The sequence below is a fragment of the Mauremys mutica genome, chromosome 2, assembly GCF_020497125.1.
Source record: "Mauremys mutica isolate MM-2020 ecotype Southern chromosome 2, ASM2049712v1, whole genome shotgun sequence".
Classification (NCBI taxonomy): Eukaryota; Metazoa; Chordata; order Testudines; family Geoemydidae; genus Mauremys; species Mauremys mutica.
Window position 1 is genome coordinate 199,450,694 of NC_059073.1, and position 25,993 is coordinate 199,476,686.

The 25,993-nt window shown below is 44.1% G+C and overlaps 1 protein-coding gene across 5 annotated transcripts in view; it reads right to left on the minus strand.

Moving 5' to 3' along the window:
• Positions 1-25,993, minus strand: part of HECW1 (HECT, C2 and WW domain containing E3 ubiquitin protein ligase 1) — a 398,524-nt gene that overhangs the window by 99,819 nt on the left and 272,712 nt on the right. For 4 of the 5 annotated variants that reach the window (XM_045008223.1, XM_045008222.1, XM_045008221.1 and 1 more), the window contains 4 exons: positions 11,846-11,988; positions 10,592-10,692; positions 7,245-8,585; positions 3,528-3,629 (listed from right to left, as the gene is read on the minus strand). In XM_045008223.1, the coding sequence (XP_044864158.1) occupies positions 3,528-3,629; positions 7,245-8,585; positions 10,592-10,692; positions 11,846-11,988 (1,687 nt within the window). The remainder of the gene's footprint in view (positions 1-3,527; positions 3,630-7,244; positions 8,586-10,591; positions 10,693-11,845; positions 11,989-25,993) is intronic. The other variant, XM_045008225.1, reaches the window with a different exon arrangement.

Sequence of the window (25,993 nt, forward strand, 5' to 3'; positions counted from 1 at the left end):
TGAATGTCACACTGCTTGAAGAAAGCATGTTGCAATGTGTCTGCAGCCATACACGTGGTAATCCAGCCTCTGAGCAGAAAGCATCTAGTCAAACCTAGCAGCAGCTGGATGTGTCCAGTGCTTGAGGTCACATCTGTGGAAACATCAGGTCAGGATAAAGGAGACATAGTGAAAATTCAGGGAGAGTGTATGAGAATATCTGCTGAGCATGTTTGTTTTATAGGCCCTGGGTCAGAGCATTGTGCTATAGCATCTGGCCCGAGAGAGTTGTGTGTGCTGATGTGACTATTCCTTGCCAACATATAAACAAAACTCACTGTTGTGCATTTATTTCCCTCCCACACAGCATTACCATCACACAGGGGAGTAAGTAATTCAAAGGGCATACAACACAGAATTTGTGATAAGATGAATGGATGGCTGCACAGATAAATACATAGACTGACAGATGGACAGAGGCCGTGATTTTGAGCTCTGTTCCAGACCCTTTATGTTGCTCCAGTGATGTAAAGGGTCCAAAAACCGGCCAGATCACTGCATGTGGGAATAACCCCTTAGCAGAGGGTTTCTCTGGGCAGTATAGGGCTGACAATATGGCCCTACACCAGCCCCCTTATAACTTCAGAGCAGGGACACACCAGGAGATAGCCTGGGATCAGGAGAAGGTGAGGCCACTGTGCTCTTCACTCCAATTATCCTGGACTGCCAGATGGTCCCTTTGGGACCACTGCAGCCCATATGTACATTACAGCAGCCTCTGAGGCTGCTCTTACTTACACCATGAGCCACACCTGTACTTGGCAGACCTGCAACCCCAGAGGGACAAAGCCACCTTTCTCCTCTTTACATCCCTGTCTATGGTACATCTTCTAAATGGTGCAGCTCAGAGTTAGGACCCAAATGTTTTTCTTGGCTTCAGTAGGGTAGGGTTTCCACCAGTAAAAACAACTAACCATTGGATAGATACTGCACCATACAAACTCTGCAACCTGATGCATGCTTTAAAATCTTACATCCACCATGAAGAGTTTACTACAGACACGAAAAATCATGTTAAAATCTAAATAATTCTATCCCACACCCCAAAATAAACATAGTCAAAGAAAAATTCCTCATCAGGACTAACAGAATAAACTAAATTTTGAAGTCATATTATTTTGGGGCTCTGATCAAGCAAGACTGACTGCAAGGGGAAAACCATCTCACTTTTCGAATCTACATGTCTCTCAAAAGCCTTTAACTGATTTTTCTGAAACCTCACAAAATATTCTACCATGAGCTAAAATCTGGCATGTGATATTTCAGGGACATGGATTTGGATATGGGAATGTTAAGATTCAGTCAATATTGTCCTTGTAATGATGGGGAATTATCTTCAACCGTAACCACGGACAGACTCTAGTGTCTCTTCATTTTAGAAGCTCTAAGCATTGTTCACTGTAAACCTGATATAAAAGGAATAATCTCTCTCCATGGGTGTGGTTTGGGAAGAGTACGAGGGGGCATTGCCCTCCCCTAACTTGCAGACCTTAGGCAAGCTTGGAATTTGCCCCCCCTGCGTGCCCCATTGGCCTGGCTGGAGCTGCCCCCTCATTTGCGCTCTCTCTCTCTCTCTTATTTAAGAGTGATTTCGTTGTGATAAGCAAGTGAAAAGGGTTTTTCCACAACACCAGAAAAAGAAAAATCTTTAGATCAGACCTCAGTTTGTACTTCTCATGGGCTTTAAAAATGTCATAGACAGTCTGGGAATTGCATAGATTTCAACTGAGGAATTATTTAATTCAATTTCTTTAGCAAAAAATCACATGGCACTGCACACTGAAGAGGGATATATTCAGGGACAATATACTTTACATGTATTACAAGTAGGATATAGTGTAGATATCAAAGTAATGGGTGCATTAATATTAAATAAATATGACTACTATCAGATGACTGTACTTTTGCTTTTGTGTAGATTAAACTCCATCATAATTGCCTTCATTAGGAGCAATGCTGAAAATACTTACCTTTTGAGGCTGGTGTTAAAAGGGAGGTAGACTGTATTAAGCAAGCCATAGGGCTGAACTTGAATGTCTTTGATCATGGATTAGGGTAAGTTTCGTTTGCATGGCTGCTGTCAGTGTCTTATTAATAGGTAGCGTAGCTAGAAATTTCTCCCCTTCACAAAGTGGTGAGGTAAGATTAGTGGGAAGAGAAATATTTACTTATTACAGAAGTAACTGTTCCTAATTCATCATTCACTGGTAGGCCACACAATGCCTCTAATAAGACTTCATGGGGCTGAAGGCAGTTGGATCATTCACCACTACTGTATAACTAATGCCAGCATTGAGTGGAATTTTCAGTTTAGGGAATAGTAACAACTTGGGGGATAAATGATTTTTTTTTATTAAGGGCACCATAGGCCACATAGCTATGTTCTTTAACCAGGCTGAGAAGAAAACAGAGAGCTTTGTTTTTAAGCCTGGTTAGTGTTTAAGATGCTGAGCCTTTTTTCCTGTTAAATCATGTGCTAAGCTCGAAAGATGATACACTATGTTGTAGGGCAGAGAGTGCACTCTACTGGACAAATAACGCTAATGCAAAAAGTTGGGCATTCCTCTAGGAATATGCAAGTTAAAAGCTATGAAATCCTCCCCAGTAAAGTGCAGAAGTGCTTTTATATTGAACCACAAAAACATGTGGATAGAGGAAGTTGTAGGTCCATAAGTCAGTCATTTTGCTTCAGAGCAGAGACCCTCACATTAACTGTTAGAAGGGGCATTGCAATTGAAATGTGACATCACTAGAATGTGACCTACCTTGTTCCTGTCTTCTCCTCTTATCACTCTGATCAAGAATTGCTACCTGTCTTGATTTTCAAAAGAGAATCCTGATTTTGAGGATGCCTGGCATTGCAAGCAAGGCTGCAAGGACAAAGACAGCATCCCAAGCTGTCTTTGAAGATGACACAGGGTACGTCTACACAACAAAAAAATACCCATGGCAGTAAGACTCAGAGACCAGAGCCAACTGACTCAGGCTCGCAGGGCTACAGCCGGAACCCAAATGTCTACATTGCTACTTTTAGCCTCACAGCATGAGCTCTGCAAGCCCACCACACTTGACCTGGGCTCTGAGACTCTGTGTAGACATACTCAATGTCATGACACAGGGATGCAATGATCAGGCTAGAGGACAAACATTAAAGACAATAAGAACACTTATTCACAGAGCCTTTCATTGGAGGAGTTCAAAACACTTTTACCGCCTCACAACACTCCTCTGAGACACTGAAGCATTATTATCCCCATTGTATAGATGGGGAAACTGAGGCACAGAGTAGTTGTGTGTCTTGCCCAAGATGACATGGTGACACCTAAAGTAAGGACCAAATAAGGAAAATAAAAGGGCACATTAAGTGGGTTTGGAACAAGGTGGGTGCAGGGGATGAGGAGATTATTTAGAGACATACTGACCTGCACACTGTTTAGGTTAACAGGAAAGGTTGAAAAAAATAATACATTTAAAAAACTAAAGCTTACTTGGTGGAAGAGGCTCATCAATAGTTGGATAGTGATGGTGGTCGGGCCTCAGGGAAGGAAGCTGGCTGACTGGCTGAGAATTATGGAGTAAAGGACAATCACCTATGGACAAGATATTCAAGATATTCATATTCATTCACTGTTTTGGCAAAAATTGGTTTAAAATGCACTACTGTAAAACAAGTGACTAAAAGAACTAAAAAACCTAAAAATCCCAACAAAAACAACAACAACAACAAAAACAGGGCAGGCAGCCATGTGGTGTATCAGCTGCTATGGCTTATTCATATACCCAGGCACGGTTTTAATAATAACTTATATGGCAAAGAATTATTAAAATAATGCAGACAAGGATCAGATCTTGGGCTTGAGAACATAATAAGAAATGATGGGCTAGATTCTGGACTCATTTACTCTAGATTTACACCAATGTAAGTGAGGAGAATCAGGACTGATGTCTGAGAAGTACTTCATAAATACTACCAAGTGCAAGCTTTTGGGAGTTCCTGCAGGACCTTGGCAGGACCATACAAAACCCCAGCTCCAACCTTGGATTCACTCCATCTAAATGCTGAGAGCTGCTTTCTTTGCTATTACAAAAGCCTCCTTTAGAGCAAATCCACAAGAGTGCATGTGAAGTGGTGTGGCAGGATTTTGCAGTCCCTGCAATGCAGAAGGCCTGCATCTGCCATACTTTTAAAGTCATGGAAACTAGAATGTAAACAGTTCAAAATTCAAACTGTCAAGTTTGAGTGGAAGGTGGGGAGAGTGAGAGAAGGATCAAAAACATGGGAGAGAGGTGGGGTGAGGAGAGCAAAAGATAAGAAGACACAGGAAAGAAGAAACCTGAGATAAAGCGGGGAGAGACCTGAAATACAGGAAAAGAAGAAGAGGCTGAGAGATACTGTAGACGGGGCAGAGGAAGATTTTTTGAACACTATATTGAATTAAATATGTACCTATATACAGACACCCAAATGAAAACCACATATTTCCATCCTGGTGTCCTGGTGATGTGAATAAATTACTCAGCATTTTTGATGTCACTAGAATCCCTTCAGGAACTACAACCTTATTGTGGAGAGGCCACATTATTCCTTATGTTAGAACTGAATGTGAGCACTTGGAACCCATACTTTTGCACTTCACGGGTTCTAGAATTCAGAGAATATTTGCCCCAGTCCTTTCTTAAAATCTTGCAGATTCAGAATTATATACTGTATGCCACTGCTGGTCACTTTTACAAGCTGTGTGACAAAAGTTTTCCTACTGAAACCTTCAACTCTAGACAGCATACATCATTCACGGCGTGTATAAAACAGATTCAGTTACAATCCAAGGTAAGCTTAGAAACAAGGTGATCTTTAATGTTTGTGATATTGCCAGAAAATTATACCACTGTATTGAAAAAAAGAAAAATGGGCTAGAACCACACAAATAAGCTCACCTCAGTGTATGTTGACTGGTTTAGCCACCTTTCATGTCTAAATCTTACCACTCTATAAAAACGAGCTGTATCTTGCCATCAAAGTATAAATTTTTTAAAAAAGTCATCTAAAATATTTCCCCCCTTAAACTGCCAATATGTAGAATATAAATATTACATGAAAAGGCAGAAGGGAATTTTATATGTGAATTGAATACAAACACTTTTGTTTGTAAAAAAAAAACTTGCACCATTCACTAATGAGAAAATTTACCTGGACAAAATGTAGGTAAAGTTACACACGCACCTGGGTGCTCTGACGATATCACAACCCTCTGAAATGTCTTCATTAAAGCCTCTAATAAGAGTACAGACACATCTCAGAGTTACATGTGCCCCCTCTCTGAATACAAAGTAGAATTATTTTAAATTACTATGCAGTGCTTCAAACACATCTTTAATTAAATTTTTACATTTTCCTGTTGCTGCAGTTATGTCACCAATTGCCAGATTATCAATCTGCATTTCTTTACTTACCTCACCATAATTGACTCTCCCTAGTCAAGTTAGTTACGCCAAGCCAGCTGAAGCATGGGGTGTCAGTCACCTGGAGCAGATGGAGGCGACCATATCTACTGTACTTTTAATAACCACCAAATAAATTAAACAATGTGATCAACTATTGAAACATCTCACCCAAAATTAGAAAAAACACGGTGAACTAATCACTTATGCTGTCCTTCTCTTGTATTCTCTCTCTACTAGCGAAAGTAAAGCTGCAGTGAACATTCTACAGTGCCCTTTAAATATACTGAAGGGACATCTCCAGAAATCTGAAGCTTAATACCGGAGCACTGCCGAATCCATTTTTATTAGGGCACAAACTCTGTTATCTTTCTCTGTATATACACACACATCACAAAACAAACAAAAAAGCCACGCGCGCACCCATATGCACACACATACACAAATACTGCCTACACCGAAAAAGCCTCATGTACAGTGAAAAATGCCCATGTTACTGAGTGTTTCCCTCCTCTCTGTTGCTGTGTAGTTCTGAGAATTTTGATTCTTTGGACTAGATCCTGCACTACAGAGCAAATAATTAAGGGCATGGAGTACATAAATGTTTGGAAGGAGGCCCAAAACTGGCATATCCAGGATCACACCAGGGTAGGGAGATCCTCTGGTGGCATAGTGACTCATGCACTCTTCCTATTTCTGTTGGAGTAGGGGGAAGGATGGTATGGCTGGGGCCGGTGATCCCTCACCAGCCATGGTGAGCAGCTGGTGTAACTCAGACTGGAGGAACATTCTAGCACAAGATTAGGGAACACAAGGACTATCTTTACAACCCCTCTTTTTACCAACACACTGTGGTTGTAGCCAAGCATCTGAGCCTTTATTTTTTTCAATCTCAAAAAAACAGTACACAAGCTGAAGAAAAGACAAGTGACCAAGTGATTCACTGGAGTAAACCAAGTGACGCTAGGGAGGAACTGAACACAAGGAATTGAAGTGTTCACGAAAAAAAAGAACTAAACAACTACAATAACAACATAAACAGACAACAATATATCTCTACATACAATATACCTACTGAGATGTGTGGTGATGGGAAATGTATTTGATAGTTATGTATCCAAGGAAACTTGCTTATGCATTCAAGGAAATACGATCTGTCACTTGTGAAATCTGAGGTTGATTTTGGTGAATGTAGGTGGAGAAGGTTAGGCAATTGGGTTTATAATAGAAAGTTGACTCAACCTAAACTAGAAAATAGTAGGACTTCTCCATAATATACTCTCTGTGTGTACGGATGTGTGTATATATATTACATACACACACATATTGGGCCAGATCCTCAGTTGCTGTAAATCAGTTGATTTACACCAGTTCTGGATCTGCCCCTTCATAAACACACATAGATCTCCTTCTCATTTGTAAGGCACATGGTTGCACACAAGATATGTAAAATTGAAAAATCCTTTGGAAGAAGGGACGGACTGGTAGAACTGGTGATCCTAATTTTGACCTGACGTGTAAGATTCTTGATTTATTATTATCCTATTTAACAGAAACTGACAATAGAAATGCTGATCTCTGATTTTTTATTTTCAGCACAGCCTCAATTATCCAACCCTTCCAATACCTGATACCGGTCACGTCTCCCATATCTTTATTAATAATACTGAGAATTCCTTTTTTTATCTGCAACTTCGATTATCTGATGCCTCTGCTGACATCCAGATAATCAAGGTTGCTCTGCATATTGAGTCTCAGAATCTAACCTTCTCTTCTGTTGCTCGGACCTGCTACTGGGGACTCTAGAGTTTCGGTTGCTCTTTGTGGATTCACACCATGAGCTACGAGTTCATCTGGCCACTGGGCGGAGACATCCACTTGCTCCCTGTCCAGTTCAGGGCTATGCACTGAATCTGGCACTGATTCAAAGGCACTGTTTTCCTCTTCCTCATCATCCTGTGAGGAAAAGACTGTGCTCTCAGAAATCTTTGCACTGTCAACAGAGGAGAAACGGGTATGGCTGGAAAAGCGATTGTTACTGTCGTAACAGGAAGGGCTGTAGCAGGAGGTACTGTAGCAGGACGTACTGTAGCAGGAAGTGCTGTAGCAGGATGGGCTGTAGCAAGAGGTGTCACACTCATTGTCCCCATACGGTCTGGAACTTGATTCACTCTCGCTTCCAGTCATGGGATGTTCCCCATCCAACAGCGGCTCATTTAAGTCTGAGAGGTGCTCAACTGAGGTGCTGCGGGGCACAGTTCCCCGGCTGAAATACTCATCAGTTCCGCTTTCAGGAGGAGGATCTGCCGCTAGCGTCTCAGACTCGCTAACCACATCCTTCTCTGACATTTCCTTGACTGTTGACTCTTCGTCATTCTCGCCGCCTCCTTGCTCCTCCTCTCCATCGCTACTCATCTGTGCTGAGGGCAGGCTGTGAAGCAGATTGTGGATCCGTATGTAGTGTGTGCGAGGGGTCTCAGGCTCACCACATGCTGATGCGATCACCGTCTCCAGTTCAGACACAGGCAGGGAGCAGGGCCTGTTTTTCCTCTTCCCTGTTGTTCTTAGCTGCAGCTTGCTGTCTTCCTCCTCCTGGGCTGAAGCTCCTTCCTCATCCTGAATTTTCTCTAGATCCTTGACAGTCTGTATGTCTGCACTCACCTCATCAATATCTAGTGCTTCTATGCTGGTAAAGATGTCGTGTCCCTGAGTAACAGAATTGACTTTATTATTTTCCCTAACTTCAGTCTCTGGAGGGGGTGTGCAAGCCAGCAGAGCCAGTTGCTCAGAGAGGTCCATAGCACTTAGGGAAGGCAGCACTTCCCCTGGGATGAATTCCAAGGATTCAATAGCATCTGCTGGCACCTCATCAACCTCCCTATTTCCTGCTAGCTCTTCATTTAAACTGTTCTGGTTGACTTCCCCAGGGCTATCAACATTGACACCATTCACATTGCATCCATTTAGCTGCTCTGGAGCTGTACTTTCTGAGGTCACTGTGCCGGTGCAGGGAGGCTCACCAAGGATTTCCTCTGCAGCGCTGTTCACAGGGCTTTCCTGCAGTTCAGCTGACTCAGGATCTGCACTAATGGAGACTTCTTCATCATCTGCGTGCAACAAGAAAAGGAATTATTCCACTGCTACAATGATAAATACCCACCTCAACAACACACCTTTCAAGATCCATGGATCCTACATGTGCCTATCACAACATGCGGTGTATCTCATCCAGTGCACTAAATACCCCAGTAACAAGTATGTGGGTAAAACCAGAAAATCACCACACTTCTCAAATGAACTCACACAGGAAAATGATTAAAAGCCAAAAACACCATATTCACCCATGGGTGAACACTTTTCACAAAACAATCACTCCATATCTGACATCTCAGTCCTCATCCTCATAGGAAACCTGCACAACACTTTCAAAAGACAAGCCTTGGAGCTTAAATTCATAACTCTGCTAGACACTAAAAATCATGGACTGAATAAAGAGATGGGATTTATGGTTTATTACAACTATGTAATAGCTACAACTGTAACTATTACAACCCACTAACCCAGGGTTTCTCAAACAGGGGTCGCCGCTTCTGTAGGGAAAGCCCCTAGCGGGCCGGGCCAGTGTGTTTACCTGCCCCATCCGCAGGTCTAGCCAATCGCGGCTTCAACTGGCCGCGGATCGCTGCTCCGGGCCAATGGGAGCTGCTGGAAGCGGCACGGGCCGAGGGACGTACTGGCCGCTGCTTCCATTGCCACCATTACAGGACTTCCTAATAACTAGAGCAGGCCAAAAAATTAAAACACTTTTTTTCTGAAAATTTTAATGGAAAAATGTCAAAATCAGAACATTTCCGAGCAGCTCTACTCCTCCTAATGAACATTTTTTTCATAGGCTGCTCAAACCCACAGGCCTCTGTGCAAATAACAAAACATAGCTAATCACCAGGGGCGGCATTTTGCCGGGAGGGCGGCAGGCGGGTCCGGTGGACCTTCCGCAGTCATGCCTGCAGGAGGTCCACCGGAGCCGCGGGTCGATTGGACCTCCCGCAGGCATGACTGCGGATGGTTCGCTGGTCCCGCGGCTCCGGTGCACCTCCCGCAGGCATGACTGCTTGGGGCGGCCAAATTCCTAGAGCCGCCCCTGCTAGTCACAAAAGCAAGATACTTGCATTGATTGATGAAATACAACATGTAAAGCTGGAAAGCTGAGATCTAAAACCGTGATAACAGCTCCTTCTTCCATCCCACGGTTTCCCTTTCTCTGTCTTGTTGTATATTATTATCTATTTATTTATTTTGCTATTACGATGTTGCCATCATTTCTCACTTAAAATTTATTATGATTTGGAAAATACCTTCTCCCTTCCCCCCACCGACAATGGTCACAAACACAAGAACTAAATCAGTCTAAAACCATGTGTTCCATGTAAAACTAAAACTTTGTGTCATATCCAACCTTCAGGCTCACCATCAGAAACTCTATATTGTGCTATTTTTTTTGCTGGCGTTGGAAGAAGTAGTGCTTAATGTGAATCCTTGCTGATGCTACAACACTAGAAGAACTCACTCTATGCTATTCTGATATTGATGTAATGGATTCTTAGTGGTGAGCTATGTGGAATACACTGCAGAAAAAGCATTTTTACAGAGTGACTGCCAATAAATTCTTATTAATGGGCAAGATTGTGACTTGGAATATGTGCCTTGTGTAAGGAAGTAAGCATGAGCAAGAACCCCTCCCCACTTTTATCCCAATGTGGGCTAAGCACACCTTGGGTTGGGGTGGATAGGAGTAAGCAGAGCTATTCCCTCCCTGGAGTAGGTGATGTGGGAGTGTGCAAAACCTTAATTCTCCTGGAGTCATTCTAGGGGAGGAGATGGTCCTTTAATAGTGTAGTTCAGTAGTAAATGACTTCACACTCTAGGAGCAAAGGGAAAGCAGGGAAGGGATTGTGCCTGCTGCCGCGGGGTGTAGCTTATGTACTATCCTTTGCTCATGACCCTGCCTAAAGGCCCAGTCTAGACCTAAAAGAATTCAAGCCTATGTAGGTCAAATCAGTGTAAACAAAACTTCCAGCTCTCCATAAATAAGCATTCCTGAAGAAGCCAATACCTGGATGGATAGAAGAAGTTATCTCAAACCGAAACTGCAGCTGGCCACTGACGTGATCTGTTGGAAGCCTACGTCCCAGAGTGTAGCTGACAACCCTGTCCCTGTAAGAAAGCAAGTACTGTTACAGAGACTGTAAACTCATCCAGTATCTACAGTGAATGGAGAAAGCTGCTGTATCATTCACAAACACCTGACATTTTCAAAGGCAATTCACACTGTATTATTCCAACCAGCAGTGGAGGTGTGTCTGAGTGCGTGAGGGAAGGAATAGCTGGGAAGGGAGGACCAATGTCTCCAACTACAGTGGAAAGATTCAGTTAAGTTAGTAACTGAGGTTTGCCGGGGTGTATGTGGTGGCAAGTCTGACGATCTGACCATGTCAAACTTCTCTTCAGATTCTTGCATTTCCTTCCCTTTTCCTTCTATATCAAATTCAAGCTCTTTGGCTTTGCCTTCAAAGTCCTATACAGCCTGACTCCCCAAACCTGCTTCTCTGTTCTAGTTTCTTTTCTGCTCTCTTCTTTGCCCTTTGAGCTACTCAACTGACTGCCCACTCCTGTTTCCACGCTGTTGATACACCTAGAGCACATCCCTGGGCAGTCATGATGCCTCCACCCTTTTCGTCTTCCAGTCCCTCCTGAAGACACACTTTATCCAAAAGTCCCACAACCCCCCTCAGAGAAGAGTGAAACTAGAAAAAAGATGATCTGTTCATTGCCCCCAACTGAAGCTTAGTCAATGTTTGTAAACCACTGAGCGTGAAGAGTGTTAAATACTAATATCTGTATACCTTCTGGAGAAGCACATTTTAATTTCCATTTGGTGCTGCATATGCTTCCAGGGTAGTTTTACGTATATTTATAACTCGAATAAATGAGATTATTCTAGTATTCATGTAAACCTGGTGCTTGTGTATTTGTTGTCTCTGTACTTGTAGATATGTCTTTCACTGAGTTTGTTTGCTTCAGGGAACCATTTACAGAGACAAAATAAAGCGAGGTTTGGGACTCACCAGAAAACAAAGCCGTTGCACTCAGCAAGGTCTTTTCCTGGAGAGTCCCATGTTTATAACATGAAAGCAAATTCTAACTTAAACCAACATCGTTAATCAGAGACATCCCTGAAATAAGTAATTTCATTTGAGTAAGATTATTTGATTATATCATGCTGTTTCAGCCATAGACTTCACTCTCCTTTTCTTAGTGGCAGTGTGATCGATCAGTAACACAAAAGTCAGACAGATAGCAGATTTACCCTATAGCATGTCTCTCCAGCAGGCGTTGCACTGGCATGGAAAGTTTCCCCAAGAAGCGTTTAATGATCGGCCGGCTCTTTGCAAACTTGTCCTTAACTTCTATTTCCAGAACGTCCGTGGGAAGAGAAACAAAGCTGAACTGCTATGATAAAAAAAAACAAGAACATGGAATAAGTGGCTTAGGCATGTGAAGTTCAAGCTTACTAACACAACAGGAAAGTTCAGCAATTAAGCAGTTTCTTAGAACCAGAATAAAACCAATACTAGGAGCATGTCTATGCGGTGATTTAGTGTGTGGCAAGCCAGCATGCAAGTCTACAGCACTCTAGCCTGACACGTAGTAACTGTACACATGGATCATGCTGTCCCTGCATGAAAAGTTCCGTAGTGTGCTTTGACCTACTGCTATTTGAAAAGGGAGAAGAACACAGTGCACTGTAGAACCGTTAGTGTCTGGTAGCAAGGTCCACTTAGTGTGCGGTCTACTGTAGATTCACACCCCATCTTACCATGCACAAAATTACTGTACAGACAAGACCTCTTGGATCCCAGGATCCAAACCTATAAGATACTGAGCCCTGAGTCAGAGGGGCTGAGTAGGAGCAACTCACAGGAAATGCTCAACCCTTTGCAGGATCAGTCCTCTATCGTTTGCAGGGAGTGGATACTAGCAGGAATTATGCACATTAATACATTCATTATTTGCACTCCAGCCATGCTCAACAGCCCTCATCAGCGCTCCACTGTGGTCAGCATCGTACAAACAAATATCATAGTGACAGTCTCTGTCCTAAAAATTATAATTGATCCAAACACATTGGGCCAAATTTTGCGTTTCTCCAAAAATTCAGTCCCAGCGAAGCCCTTACTTTCCAGAAAAAAAAGAAAAAAGAAGTTGCAAGTAAATACAATTCTGCTGACAAACAATGTGAATATCTAGGGGTAAGATATATAGTAATGGCATAATATTGTCCAAGAACACTGCTTTTGCAAGTGTGAAAAATGATGATAGCAATTTATTCACAAACCCATCGTGTCTCCCACGCTACCCCAATTTGACGTGCTGGCTTCACCACCCAAGTCTCTGTAGTCTTCATTTTATCCAAAGGACAGGTACAGAACAGGCAGAGACACAACCTCCACATAACCTGCCTCCACAGTGAATTGGCAGGACAGCGCCAGAGCAGAGAGAGTAGATTTGTTTTCATGCCCCTTCAGTATTTCATCTCTTTGGCAAGACTGCAACATCAGTGACAGTGCCAATTGTGGTGGTGCTTTTGTGCTTTGGACCACTGTCTAGGACCCAGAGTGATACCATCAACTTATTTCACACTGGGCCCCCAAGAGCCATTGGATATTATTAATTCTCTAGGCCAGATTTGAGCCAGTGATCTCAAGGAGAAGGGTGCTCAGCTACATATTTTTCAATTGCGTTTACACGTGTACATAGCACTGTAAAAAGCATTTGGACAGTGCTAAATGCAAACTTGAGAGTGGGAGGTCAATTTCAAAATGGAGACCCCCAGGGCTGACTCTGGCTTTTTTGCCGCCCAAAACTCCAGGCCGGCCGGTGTGGCGAAGCGGAGGGGGTGGGGAGGAAACCAAACCCGCGGGCGGCTGTAACGACACAAACAGCTCCCGCTCCCAATTCCCTACTTTGGGTGACTTTGGGTGCACTGAGCATGCTCATGGGAGGGTTGCTAAACGTGTCGTCATGCCGGCCGGAGCAGCGAAGGGGGGAAAAAAAAACACCTGCTGGACTTGCTACAGACCTGGCACCACTCCCAGAAGGGCGCTCCCCCTCCTCCGCGCTGCTGCCCCCTATAGGGCGGCTGGAGCGGCAAAGGAGAAAAAAAAAGCCTGCAGGATTTCCGCCCCTTGGAATCTGCCGCCCCAAGCATGAGATTGTTCGGCTGGTGCCTGGAGCTGTCCCTGGAGACCACAAGGGGGTATGCACAGTTTCCATCTCTAGGACAATCAGGGAGCTGCACCAGAGGGGACATTGGCCCCTGTGAAGGAGAGCTTTGAAAAACAGTCAAGTGCTCTGTCAGTGCCCTAACAGCAGACACTGCCCAGGAGGAATACCCAATAGCACGTCTCCTGGAGGGGCTGGCCTTGCCCTTTCCTGGATATTGGAATTCACTTCTGGGGCAGTACAGCCTAGCTATGGGTCCCTACCAGTGTGGGAGTTGGTGGTGGCTTGCCCCTCTGCACCTCTGCTCCGAGTGGATTTACTGCTTTTAGTGAGTTATAAACTAAGGGAGGGAATCTCACGTAGGTGTGTAAATGACTTTGAATGAACATGGGACTGTTGCTTGATTTCACCTAAAAGGCCACTATCCACACAGTATCAAAGTGGTGTATTAAATGAGCTCTAAAGTGCCTGAAATAGTTATCTAACACTCCCACTGTCAATGGCAGTCCAGGTTATTAAGGCTTGAGTACCTACAACTCCTAATGAAGTCAAAGGGAGCTGCACCTCTACAATGAGGTCTTCAAGTGAGCAGCCAGGATGTTTGATCTGCAAAGCTGCAGTGTGGGTATAGCAAGAATTGCAAGTAAGCCGAGAAATAAAACTAAAAGAAGTGCTAACACATCTTTTTGTCCACACTTTCTACACATTTTCTGCAATATATTAGAAAAGAGCGTACATTTTGGAAAGCAGAGATCAGCAGTATTCCAGGCATATTGAAAATTGTATAGTGTCTTTGTTATTATTGTTACTATTGTAACAGCTTGATATAGCCCCCAGGCAACTGGCTGCTCCATGACATTCATAAGGAATTCAGAACAGGGGAATTAACCAGTAGATGAATGACATTATAGTAAATGCCTCAATTTGTCATTTAATAAAGTTGTAAATGATTAGGCTGTTGACACTTTTAGTACAAAAAAATCTCCAAGGATTAGAACATGTGTGCACACATGCAAAATAAAGATCAATCATTCTTAAATGGAAAGTACAAACTGCATTAATGATTTAAATGACCCCCTCCTCCTTAACCCTTTGTGATATCATGTAAATCTGAGGTAAATCAGAATTAACATGAAAATATATTTCTTTGACTTTGGAGTGGAACCAGTCCTGATAGTTCCATTCTTATTCAAGGAAGAAAATTAACATTGTACAGGTGCATTATCAGTAGCTTTGCAAGGGTAGGCAATGAAGTTAGGAGCCTAAATACCTCTGAGGATCTGGGCCACAGTGTGTTGGGCAAGGTGTGTTGAAAGCAACCAGGGAAGTAACTTTATTTGCAAGGACAGGCACTGGTCTGAGAAAAAGTTAAGATACAATGAAGTCCCATCTATCAAACAATATTTTGATCATGTTAAGGGACAACCATGCCATAATCTGGTCCCCTGGCATGACTGTATTTGTCGTAAAGAGGGCCTCTTCTGACTTATAGACTTTAAGGCAAGAAGACCATCTAGTGTGACCACCTACACGTCACAGGCCACAGAACCTCACCTACTCACTCCTGTAATAGACTCATAACCTCTGGCTAAGTTACTGAAGTCCTCAAATCATGATTTAAAGGCTTCAAGTTACAGATAATCCACCATTTACTCTAGTTTAAACCAGCAAGGAACCTGTGCCCCATGCTGCAGAGGAAGGTGAACCTCCTCAAGGTCTCCGTTAATCTGATATGGCAATCAATTAGACACTGAGCTTGTGAGCAATACCCACCAGCCAGACACCTGGGAAACAATTCTCTGTAGTAACTCAGAGCCCTCTCCATTTAGATCCCCATCTCCAGCTTTTAAAGATATTTGCTAATAGCAGCAGTGGAGGGCCACATGCCACTGTATACAATCTCATCATATCATCTCCTCCATAAACTTATCAAGCTCAGTCTTGAAACTCGTTAGATTTTTTGCCCCCACTGCTCCCTTAGAAGGCTGCTCCAAAATTTCACTCCTCTGACAGAAATCTTCCTCTAATTTCAAGCCTAAACTTGTTGGTGGCTCAGTTATATCGATTTGGTTTTGTGTCAACATTGGCCCTTAACTTAAATAACTGTTCTCCCTCTCTGGTATATTTATAGAAAGAAACCCTATCTCCCCTCAATCTTTGTTTTGTTAGGTTAAATAAGCCAATGTCCTTAAGTCTCCTTTCATAAGGTAGGTTCTCCATTCCTTTGATCACCCTAGTAACCGTTCTCTGCACCTGTTCTAGTTTGAATTCATCCTTCTTAAACATGGGAGACCAGAACTGCACACACTGTTCCAGATGAGGTCTCACCAGAGCCTAGTATAATGCTTTAAGAACTATAGTGGCTGTACGGAGTAATTGTACTTTTGAGATCTGGAACATTTTGCCCAAAAGTTTGCCAGTAGGACCCAGTTGCAGCTGGAGTTAAAAGAGTGAACCCAAGAACAAAATTGGGGTTGGTGGTAGCTTGTAAATAATGACCTATTCACTGTGCTAACACAATTCATTTTTGTTAATATTTGTTTCCTCGTTGCAGCTGTGGTTCTCATCCAGTTAAAGTCAATGCCCAAGATTTGCAAAAGTGGCTAATGATTTTGGGTGCCTCAGTTTTAGGGCACACAAATTGACACACCTTAACAAGTCCAGATTTTCAGTAAGAGCAGGGCTGTCCTTAGGCATATGCAGCATACACATCTGCATAGAAAAAATCTGGGGTACCACCCTCGCTGGCTGCGGCACAGACTCCTCTCCTCTCTGGCCCCTCTCCCATGATGGGCTGGCAGGCTTCTCCCCGACCTGACACCATGGCCCCTCCCCTCCACCCACTCACCCCTCAGCCAGCCAGCTCAGGGCTCTGGCGTGGGTGGCGCCTCACGGAGCCAGGAACGAAAGTTTGCATGTGAGTGACCAGGGGGAGCTGAGCGAGGCCGGGGGCTGGCAGGAACAGAGTGGGGGGATACCCGGAGGCTGGGAAGAGAGCTGGGGTGCCGAGCTTGGGAGGTAGAGCCAGGCATGGGACTGTGGGAAGTGAGAGGGTGGAAGAGGAGGAGGAACTGGGCTGGGGATGGCTGTGGGGAACTGGGCTAGGAAGGGAAAAGAGTGGAGGGGTGTCTTTGTCTGGCTCAGTGAGCAAGCAGTGAACATGCTAGGGCCTCCTGGGGAGCAGGCTGGTGGCCCCTGGGGAGAGCTGCTGTTCTCACACCAAGCAGCCCCACACAGTACCTGCACCTCTCCCCTCTTCTGCCCACATGCCCTGACCCACTGGCAACTCCCTGCAATCTCTCTTCTAGTCTCCTTTTCACTCCACCTCCCTCTTCTCGGAAGTCAAAGCCCAGATGCCGAGGATCCCCTTTGGACCATCACCTTTTCCTCTCCTCCCTTCCCCTGCAGGGATCAGCAGCAGACACGGGCTGGGAGGAGGAAGAGGCACACACACAACCTGGCTGGGGAGGAGGGAAAGTTAAAGGAAAATAAAAGAAGGTGGTGTTTGCTTTTCCTGCCCATTCACAATATTCCGGTGTCAACAGGAGGAAGCTGACACTAAAACAAAAGGAGGAGGGGGATGTACCTGGAGCAGAAAAGCAGCAATCAAGGCTGCAGAATGCATGGGAGGGAGCAACCTCTTAGCTGGGAGGAAGATGGACTCACACGTGACAAGGCTGAAGTCGCTGAAAACTTTTGTTTAGGGAAAAGGGACATGATTTTTTTTCTTGTGGAGCCAAGTATCTCCAGGGCTGTCTCAAACCGGTAGCATTTTGAACGAGGGAGAGTTCTAAACAGTGCAGAGCTGAGTGGGATTTTAAAGGTCCCTTGAAGAATGCAGCACCTTCTTCCTCACCCATGGGAAAGACCTTTAAAAATGGCGTTAAATAATTCAAAACAAGAGCCACTGTTCAAATGAGACTTGGCTGGTTATGGCTCCAGCCCCACTGTTGAAGCATTGTTGAAACTGCGTGCTGAGTTATACCCAGTACAATCCCACTGAGCCGTGTCTGGCAACCAGCTGCATAAATCAGGGCAGAAAAAAAGACTGGTGCCTGAGTATAATTCCTTTTTTTAATAAGCTGCACATCCCAAGCACCTCTTTACTTGTCAGGATTAGAGGGAAATGCTCTATTTTAAGGAGAATGAAAGGCCATTTGGAAGTTGGCGGCCCAGAGTGGTGGCAGACAAGGGTCTGGATGAGGGCTGGACTCAGCCATTGGTATCAGCTATTTCTTTTTCATCATTCAAATGGATTTTGGATCATGGCTGACATCCCAGCCATCATGTAAAACACTTTCGTGTGGCCTTTTGACATGTGCACAGAGGCATCTCACTGCCAAGCCCCTATCCTAGGAGGGGAGGGGAGGGAAGGCTGCAGGGTCATCTCCCACCTCCGTGCAGCCAGTGGCCTGTGCTTGCCACTGCCATGTTGGAGCCTCCACATTTATTGACAAAAGTTGTAGAACTTTGCAGAATTTTAAAATATTGTGCTCAGAATTTAATTTTTTGTTGCTGAATACGGGGTCCTGGGCAGCTGTGGGTGGGAGATCGCTGGGCATAGGGATCTGTGGTGAGATCTCTGGGTGAGGGGCCACTGGGCATGGGGGTTGCTGGGCATAAGGAAGTGGGGGTACTGGGCAAGGGGGCGGTATGGCAGGGCACCCTGACAGCACAGGGCTGGATTTGGGGGCACAGATGGGAGGGAAGTGCAGAGGTTAGGGGTGAAGGTGGCACAATTAAACTGTTTTTAATAAAGTGCATGTGGCAAGTTTTCCAATACCCTAAGCTTAAGTCGGGCATAGGGGCACAAGTTTAATAATACTGGTAGGGCCCCATAAATCCTAAGGACGGCCCTGAGTAAGAGCTGTGCACTCTCCCTCTGAAAATCAGCCCCTTTAAGGTGTCTCTAGTTGGGCCCCTAAAAACTAAGACATCTGGAATCACTAATCACTTTGGAAAATGTAGGCCCTAAAAGGTATTTATTTAAAGACATGATTGGCATATTTGGATCTGGAAATATAACACTACCAAATCCTAACTTACACCCTGTTCTTAACTATTGCCACCCTACAAATGCTGACCCCCTTCATCTTAGTTCAGGGGTGAGCAAACTACAGCCCAAGGGCCACATCCGGCCCTCCAGATGTTTTTTTATCTGGCCCTCGAGCTTCCTCTGCGGAGCAGCGTTGGGGGCTTTCCTCACTCCATGTGGCTCCTGGAAGCAGCAGCATGTCCACTCACTGGCTCCTACGCATAGGGGCAGCCGGGGGGGGTCCACACGCTGCCCCCGCCCCAAGTGCTGCCCCTGCACCTACCACTGGCTGGGAACCACAGCCAATGGGAACTGCAGGAATGGTGCCTGCGGATGGGGCAGTGTGCGGAGCCACCTGGCTGCGGCTCCGCGTAGGATCTGGAGCAGGGACATACCGCTGCTTCTGGGAACTACTCGAGGTACGCGCACCTCAGACCCTGCACCCCTGACCCCCTCCTGTGCCCAACACCCCTGCCCCATCCCTGACCCCCCTCCTGCCCTCTGAACCTCTCGGTCCCAACCCAGAGCACCGTCCTGCACCCCCAACCCCTCATCCTCAGCCCCACCCCAGAGCCCTCACCTCCCCTGCACCCCAACCCCAGCCTGAAGCCCCCTCCTGCACCCTGAACTCCTAATTTATGGCCACACCCTGGAGCCCTCACCTCCTCCTGCACTGCAAGCCCCAATTTTGTGAGCATTTATGGCTTGCCATACAATTTCCATACCCAGATGTGGCCCTTGGGCCAAAAAGTTTGCCTGTCCTTGTCTTAGCTGGTAACCTTTCTTGCAATCCCTAAGATGGGATGGTTTTGCATTACCCCTAAAACTGGTCCTTAATGTCTTTGAAGAGCAGAAAGGACAGTGAATTTTGTGGTCTCTTTCAAAAGGCAACTCCTATCAGCCAATATAAAATGCTAGTAACTGCTACAGGCTGTAATAAGCATGATGCTTTTTTTTGGCCTAGTATTTGCAAACTGTCACACAAGAGCAGCTAGTCTGCTTTTTTTGTGAAGCAAAGATGACAGCTTAGGCTGCATATCTATGAATAAAAAAGAGCTTGATTATGAATTCTGTGGTACCCTTGGGTGCACGCTGAATGATGTCGCAATGAATAATTCATTCCAAGAGTGCTGAGAGAAGGCAGTTATGTGATCACAACGTGAAATAAAAATTGACTTTTTATGTAGGAAGATGCCGGTTAATATTGCTCCCACATGTGCCCAAAAACAGCTCCATTTTTAACCTCAACTATAACCCAAAGGGATTCACTGTAAGAATAATTCATTTGACATCTTCAGTGTTACTAACTCACAATTTTTATTGTGAGTTGCACAATATTTCGTGCTTTTCTTAAAGCCTCAGCTCCTGGAGTCACGTGGTTACATGAGAATCTCTGCTTTCATAGTAAGTTTCTGTCCTTCGTGGCTGCAGAGAATCAAAACTGAGACTTAGGCTCCCCGACTATGGTGTGGAAGTGCCTAAGTGCTTTCATGGATCCCACCTATACAAATCTACAAATCACAATGTAAATCATTTTTACAAATGTAGCAGAATATCTTGAAATGCTCACATAGCCTGTATTGTCCATGGTTGCTGCCCGCACATATTCCCAGGGACCCCTTTGCTAAATAATCTCCATTCCTTCAATCATATCACAAAGAAAACAACAGCCAAAATTTGCTCTTGGAGTGAATGGGAAAATCTGTATTCCTGCTCACAGCCTGACTGCCAGCTAAGGGAGGGTCTAGAGTGAGTGAGGGGCATGGAGGAAGGAATTCTTATCCCCTCAAGGAGTGAAGCAGTATCCATCTGTTCTGCAGTCACTACTGGAGCCTCAGGATTAGACCCACACACTACTCAAATCACATTCATTTCCCAGTAGGGACATTTCAGTCAAAGGCCTTTTACAAACAGGTAAAAGTGGATAGAGCTAAAAAAACAGCAACACGGGCCTTTGGCCAGAATGTCTGTTGTGAATGGAATCTGTTTGAGTAGTCTATTTATAGATACTTGCTAATAAAAGTAAGAGCTGAGTCTTGTTTTCCTTGTTGATATTGTTGTGATTTATGGAAATTGACCTGCACAGTGAGTGCTGGGTTATAGACAAGCAACGGAGTTAGAAAACAAATATTCAAAGCAATTAGAATTGTGCAAACCCAACAATTTTCTTTTGGTGATATTCATAAGTTTGACCTAAGGCAAAGTTTCACCATTTCCACCAGCAAACTCAGCTTTTTGCAGGAATTTCATCATTTCTGTAGCAAATTACTGGAGTTTTGTTGTATCAACCAGGCAAGTTACTAACAACTTCAACAGGATTTTATTTTTACAGTGGAAACCTCTGAACCAAGCTGCTGCTGCACCCTCTGTAACTCTCATTCAGCCTCCTCAACTCCTCCCCCCTCCTTCCTGTTTCCTGTCCTTTCAGACTCCCAACAGCCAGTGCTCCCAGTTCTAATAATTACAAGCACGTCTAAACACCACATTCCCTCCTCTCTTAAGAAACTCTCCCAATTAAAATAAACATTGTTGTCCTAACCACAGAAACAAATAGGAAACAAGACACTATACTACTGGCAGAAATATTACACTGGAAACACTGTAGCTACTACATGACATAGTCTTTAGTCCAGACAGGTGGTCATCTGGGCCTGACAGGCCGTCTCTCAAGCCCCGGTTCCAGTGCAATGTCTTGTTGTGTTAGTTCTACGGTGAAGTCATCCAGTGCAGACTGGGTGTTGGCATAATCTCCTCTTAGTGCACAGGCAGGTGCAAGATAAGAAGCATTCCATACCCGCCCATCAGAAAGTCGATAGGTGTAAGGTCCCTTCTTCTCTATGATTTTAAGAGGAGCTGTGAATTTATGATCCCCTTTGCATAAAATTCCAGGTTTTCATATTCTAACGAAGGAACCACACTCAAACTTTGGTTCCTTAGCACCCCGCCACTTGCCTGTGAAAGCCTTATGCTTTGCTTGTTTCTATTCAACTGTTTTTCTCACATCATCCTCGTTTGGGGCATCAGGTTGTGCCTTTAACAATCCAGCAATGTTCAGTTTAGTATTCATCTGTTTCCCATGCAGTAACTCTGCTGGTGATCTTTCTGTTGTGGCATGTCGTGTAGCCCGGTGTGCTTGCAAGAAATCAGTAGTGAAGGGTATCCACAATTGCCCTTCCAGTTTAGCTGTTCACAAACTCTCTTTCGAACTTCTGTTAAACCGTTTGATTTCCCCATTGGCTTGAGGGTAATGTAGGGATGACCTTTTGTGACAAATGTTCCTCTCTGCTAGAAAGGTTTCAAACTCCAGGGAAGTAAATTGACTGCCATTATCGGAAACCAGTTCTTTGGGGTTACCGTCCCTACTAAAAACTGAAGAGAAGAACTTAATTACTGGAGCAGAAGAGATTTGTGATGTAAACGCTACCTCAGTTCATTTACTGAAATAGTCTATTAAAGTGATGGCATAACGACAGTCAATTGGAGCAGTATCAAAGGATCCTACAATGTCAATTGCCACTTTTTCCTATGCAGATTCAGGAAGAGGAACAGGCAGTAATGGAGGGGTACATGCCACTGCTGTCTTATCATGCTCTTGGCAAGTGACACAGGATTTTATGAGTGCTTCAGTTTGAGAGTCCATCCCTAGCCACCAATACAGGTCCCGTAGTTGTTGTTTGGTTCTGACAATTCCTTGATGAGTATTGTGTGCCAGGTGTATGAGTTTTGATTGTAATTCTTCTGGAACAAGTAGCCGGTGTGTACCTCGTAGCACACAGCCATTGAGCAAAGAAAGTTCATCCCAAACTCTAAAATAAGGGAGCAAAACTGGGTCAAGGTTTTTAGGGTTACTGGGCCATCTCTTTGTCAGAAATGCCCGTAGTTTTTGTTGAATTGGACATGCTGAACAAGCAGCTTGAAATTGTTCTCTTGTAACTGCAGTAAGAGTGCTTGTAATAAGTGCAACTACTACATCATCATCCTCACGTGGACCATCTGGTGAAGGAAAAGGCAGGTGAGAAAGGCAACGAGCTACCACATTTTTGTTTCCAGGCTTATATTCCAGGTCATAATTGAAAGAGAGTAGTCTTGCAGAGCATCTAGCAATACGATATCCTGCTCTTCCCAGTCCTTTCGTGGTGAGCAACATCGTCAAAGGGCTGTGGTCTGTGCACAACTTGAACGTGCGGCCCCACAGGTAAGTTCTCCATTTTTCAGTAGCCCAGACACAAGCAAGTGCTTCTTTTTTGACTGTAGAATATTTTCTCTCAGCATTACTCAGTGTCCTTGAAGCAAATGCAACAGTCCTCTCTGTGTTGTCCTCATGAAGTTGTGTGAGGACAGCCCCAAGCCCATAATCAGAAGCATCGGTAGATACAACTGTGGGCAATGCAGGACTGAATAGTGCAAGTACTGGACTATGTACAATCAAGTCTTTCACCATTTCAAAACTAGCTTGTGCATCCGTTGTCCACACTAAGGTTGAACTTCTCCGTAATAATTCTCATAACGGTTCAATGACAGAAGCATAATTGGGAATGAATTTTGCATACCAGGAGGTAAGATCCAAGAAGGAAAGTAAGGTTTGCAAATCTGTTGGAGGAGAAGCATGTGAAATTGCCAGGATATGATCTGGATCAGGTTTTAGTCCAGCCTGTGAAATTGTAAGCCCCAGAAAGGAGAGTTCAGTTTGCCTAAATTTGCATTTGGACCTATTGAGCTTGAGGCCTGCTTTGCTGATGCAGTTTAGTACAGACTGCAGGTTATTGTCATGCTCCTCAGTAGTATTTCCAAACACGATAATATCATCCAAATAGCACTGAACTCCATGTTGATTCTTCAGAATCAATGACATCAATTTTTGGAAGGCATTTGGGGCTGATGCGAGACCGTATGGAACATATTTAAAATGAAATAGTCCCTCATGTGTAATAAATGCTGTGAGGTCTCTGCTGTCTTCATGCAACATAACCTGGTGATATGCACTCTGACACATTCCGAGGAGTTAATCTCTTCAATAATGTCCTTTTGAACAAGTTTTCTAAGTTCCTCTTGATGAGTTTGCCTTGATGGCCTGTTTTGCTTAGCAATAACACAGCAAGGCCTACTGAAAAATATACTAGCTGAAACAGTCAGGCGCTTGCCTGGTTGCTGACTGTATGACTTCGCTAGATAAGAGCGTGCTTGCAGAGTCTGGGAAAAATGCTTGCAGACACTTTGTGAAGCAACTTGTACCTTTTTGAAGCTTATCAAGAAATAACAGTTGCTCTTTGTTTTTCTCTTGTATGCTGGGAAAGTATAACTGAGAAGGTACAGTGATGACGCATAAGTGATGATGCGACGGAGTGGCTAATAAAAAGCAATTTGAATTTGCAGAAGGAAGGGCTGGTTCTGTGGGGAGAACGGGCTGGTTCTTTGTTGCTTGTGTGCATACATCAATAAAGAACTTGGTATTTGGACTTTGCTGGGTTTCCTGTCTCTCTTGCGGTCAGACAACGAACCTGAAAAGTCTGGGACAGAGATAACCCCGACACTCTGAAACAGCTTCCCTGACTGAAAATGGTAAGCGCCGTAATTTCTGTCATACAGGCATTACATTATTACACATTTTAACTTTATGCAGAAACCCATAAGCACAGCCAAGTTTCTCCTCAACCTGGTGTTGGGTCCCAGCTGAAACTGGTGTGTGTACCGCAAGAGTGCTTTGCTGAGGAAGAGCAATTCGTCAATTATCTACCCCGAGATTTAAAGCAGCCAATAAATCTCTGCCAAGGATAGGAGTGCCCTTGTGGACAATGTAGAACTCTGCAGTTACACAGCAATCACCAAAAGTAACTATTGCTGGCAGGCAGCCATGTACTGGAATATGGTTTTTCAAATAGCACACCAACTGAAGTTTGAGTTCAGTAAGAGGCACATCTTTAAAGTAATGCAAATAAATGGAATCAGATAGTATAGATCCTGCTTAGCCAGTGTCCAACATTAGCTGAATAGAGTGTGATTTGCCTGAGGGTATGGCAGAAATGTTTACAGTGCACTTTATCTGTTCTGGAATATGTGCAGTAGCGATTTTGTTCACATTCAGCACAGTAACATCTGATATTGCAACTGCATGCACCTATTGATTGAACTGGCTACTGCAACATACTTTAGCAAAATGCCCAATCTTTTTGCAATGATTGCACTGAGCTACTTTTGCTTGACAGCCAGTGTAGCTTGCAGGATGTTGTGGGGATCCTCAGCGAAAGCATGCTTCTACTGTATTTTGCATGTGCTGATTCAGTGGCTTTTTATTAGTTTTCCTCTTGCAATTGTTTGTCTGCAGCGATAGTGAACTTTTCTGCAAAGGAGTCACAGCCTGGACTGTGCTTTCTGTATCTTTGCTCATTATTTTGGCTTCAGCTGTAGCTGACTCAATCTGAGTAGCAATGGTTATTGGTTTTTCTAGTGTAAGTTGTAGTTCTAGAAGTAAGTGTTCTCTTACATGGTTGTTTTCTCAATGAGCTGGTCTCTAATAATCTCATCTGCCATATTCCCAAAGTCACAAGTTACCATCAGACTCCTCAGGGAAGCAATATACTGCATTATAGTTTCCCCTGGTTTCTGCTCACATTGGCGAAATCTGTAGTCATTAGCTACTACATTCACTTTTGGCACAAAAAAGTTATTTAATGAAGTGAGGAAGGGGAAAAGTGTAAAGTATACGCTGCCCTTCTGCTCCAAGGCAGTGGATTAGCAGAGCACACTTTCTTACTTCAGAAATCTCTGTAGCACTGATTGCAAGCAGATAAGTCTCAAACATATGGATCCAGACAGTAAAAACAATTGGAGGCTCACCTGGGCTTTACAGAAAGGGTTCAGGTGGGTTCAGAGGCAGAAGATCCATCCTCATTCCCAAAATGTTGTATCAACCAGGCAAGTTACTAACAACTTCAACAGGACTTTATTTTTACAGTGGAAACCTCTGTACCAAGCTGCTGCTGCACCCTCTGTAACTCTCATTCAGCCTCCTCAACTCCTCCCCACTCCTTCCTGTTTCCTGTCCTTTCAGACTCCCAACAGCCAGTGCTCCCAGTTCTAATAATTACAAGCAACATCTAAACACCACAAGTTTATACCTATGAAAACTTCCTTTCATTTTTTAATTTGTATGTTTAGAATTTTTATGTAGCTCTTTGGATTGTACCTAAACAAAATCTT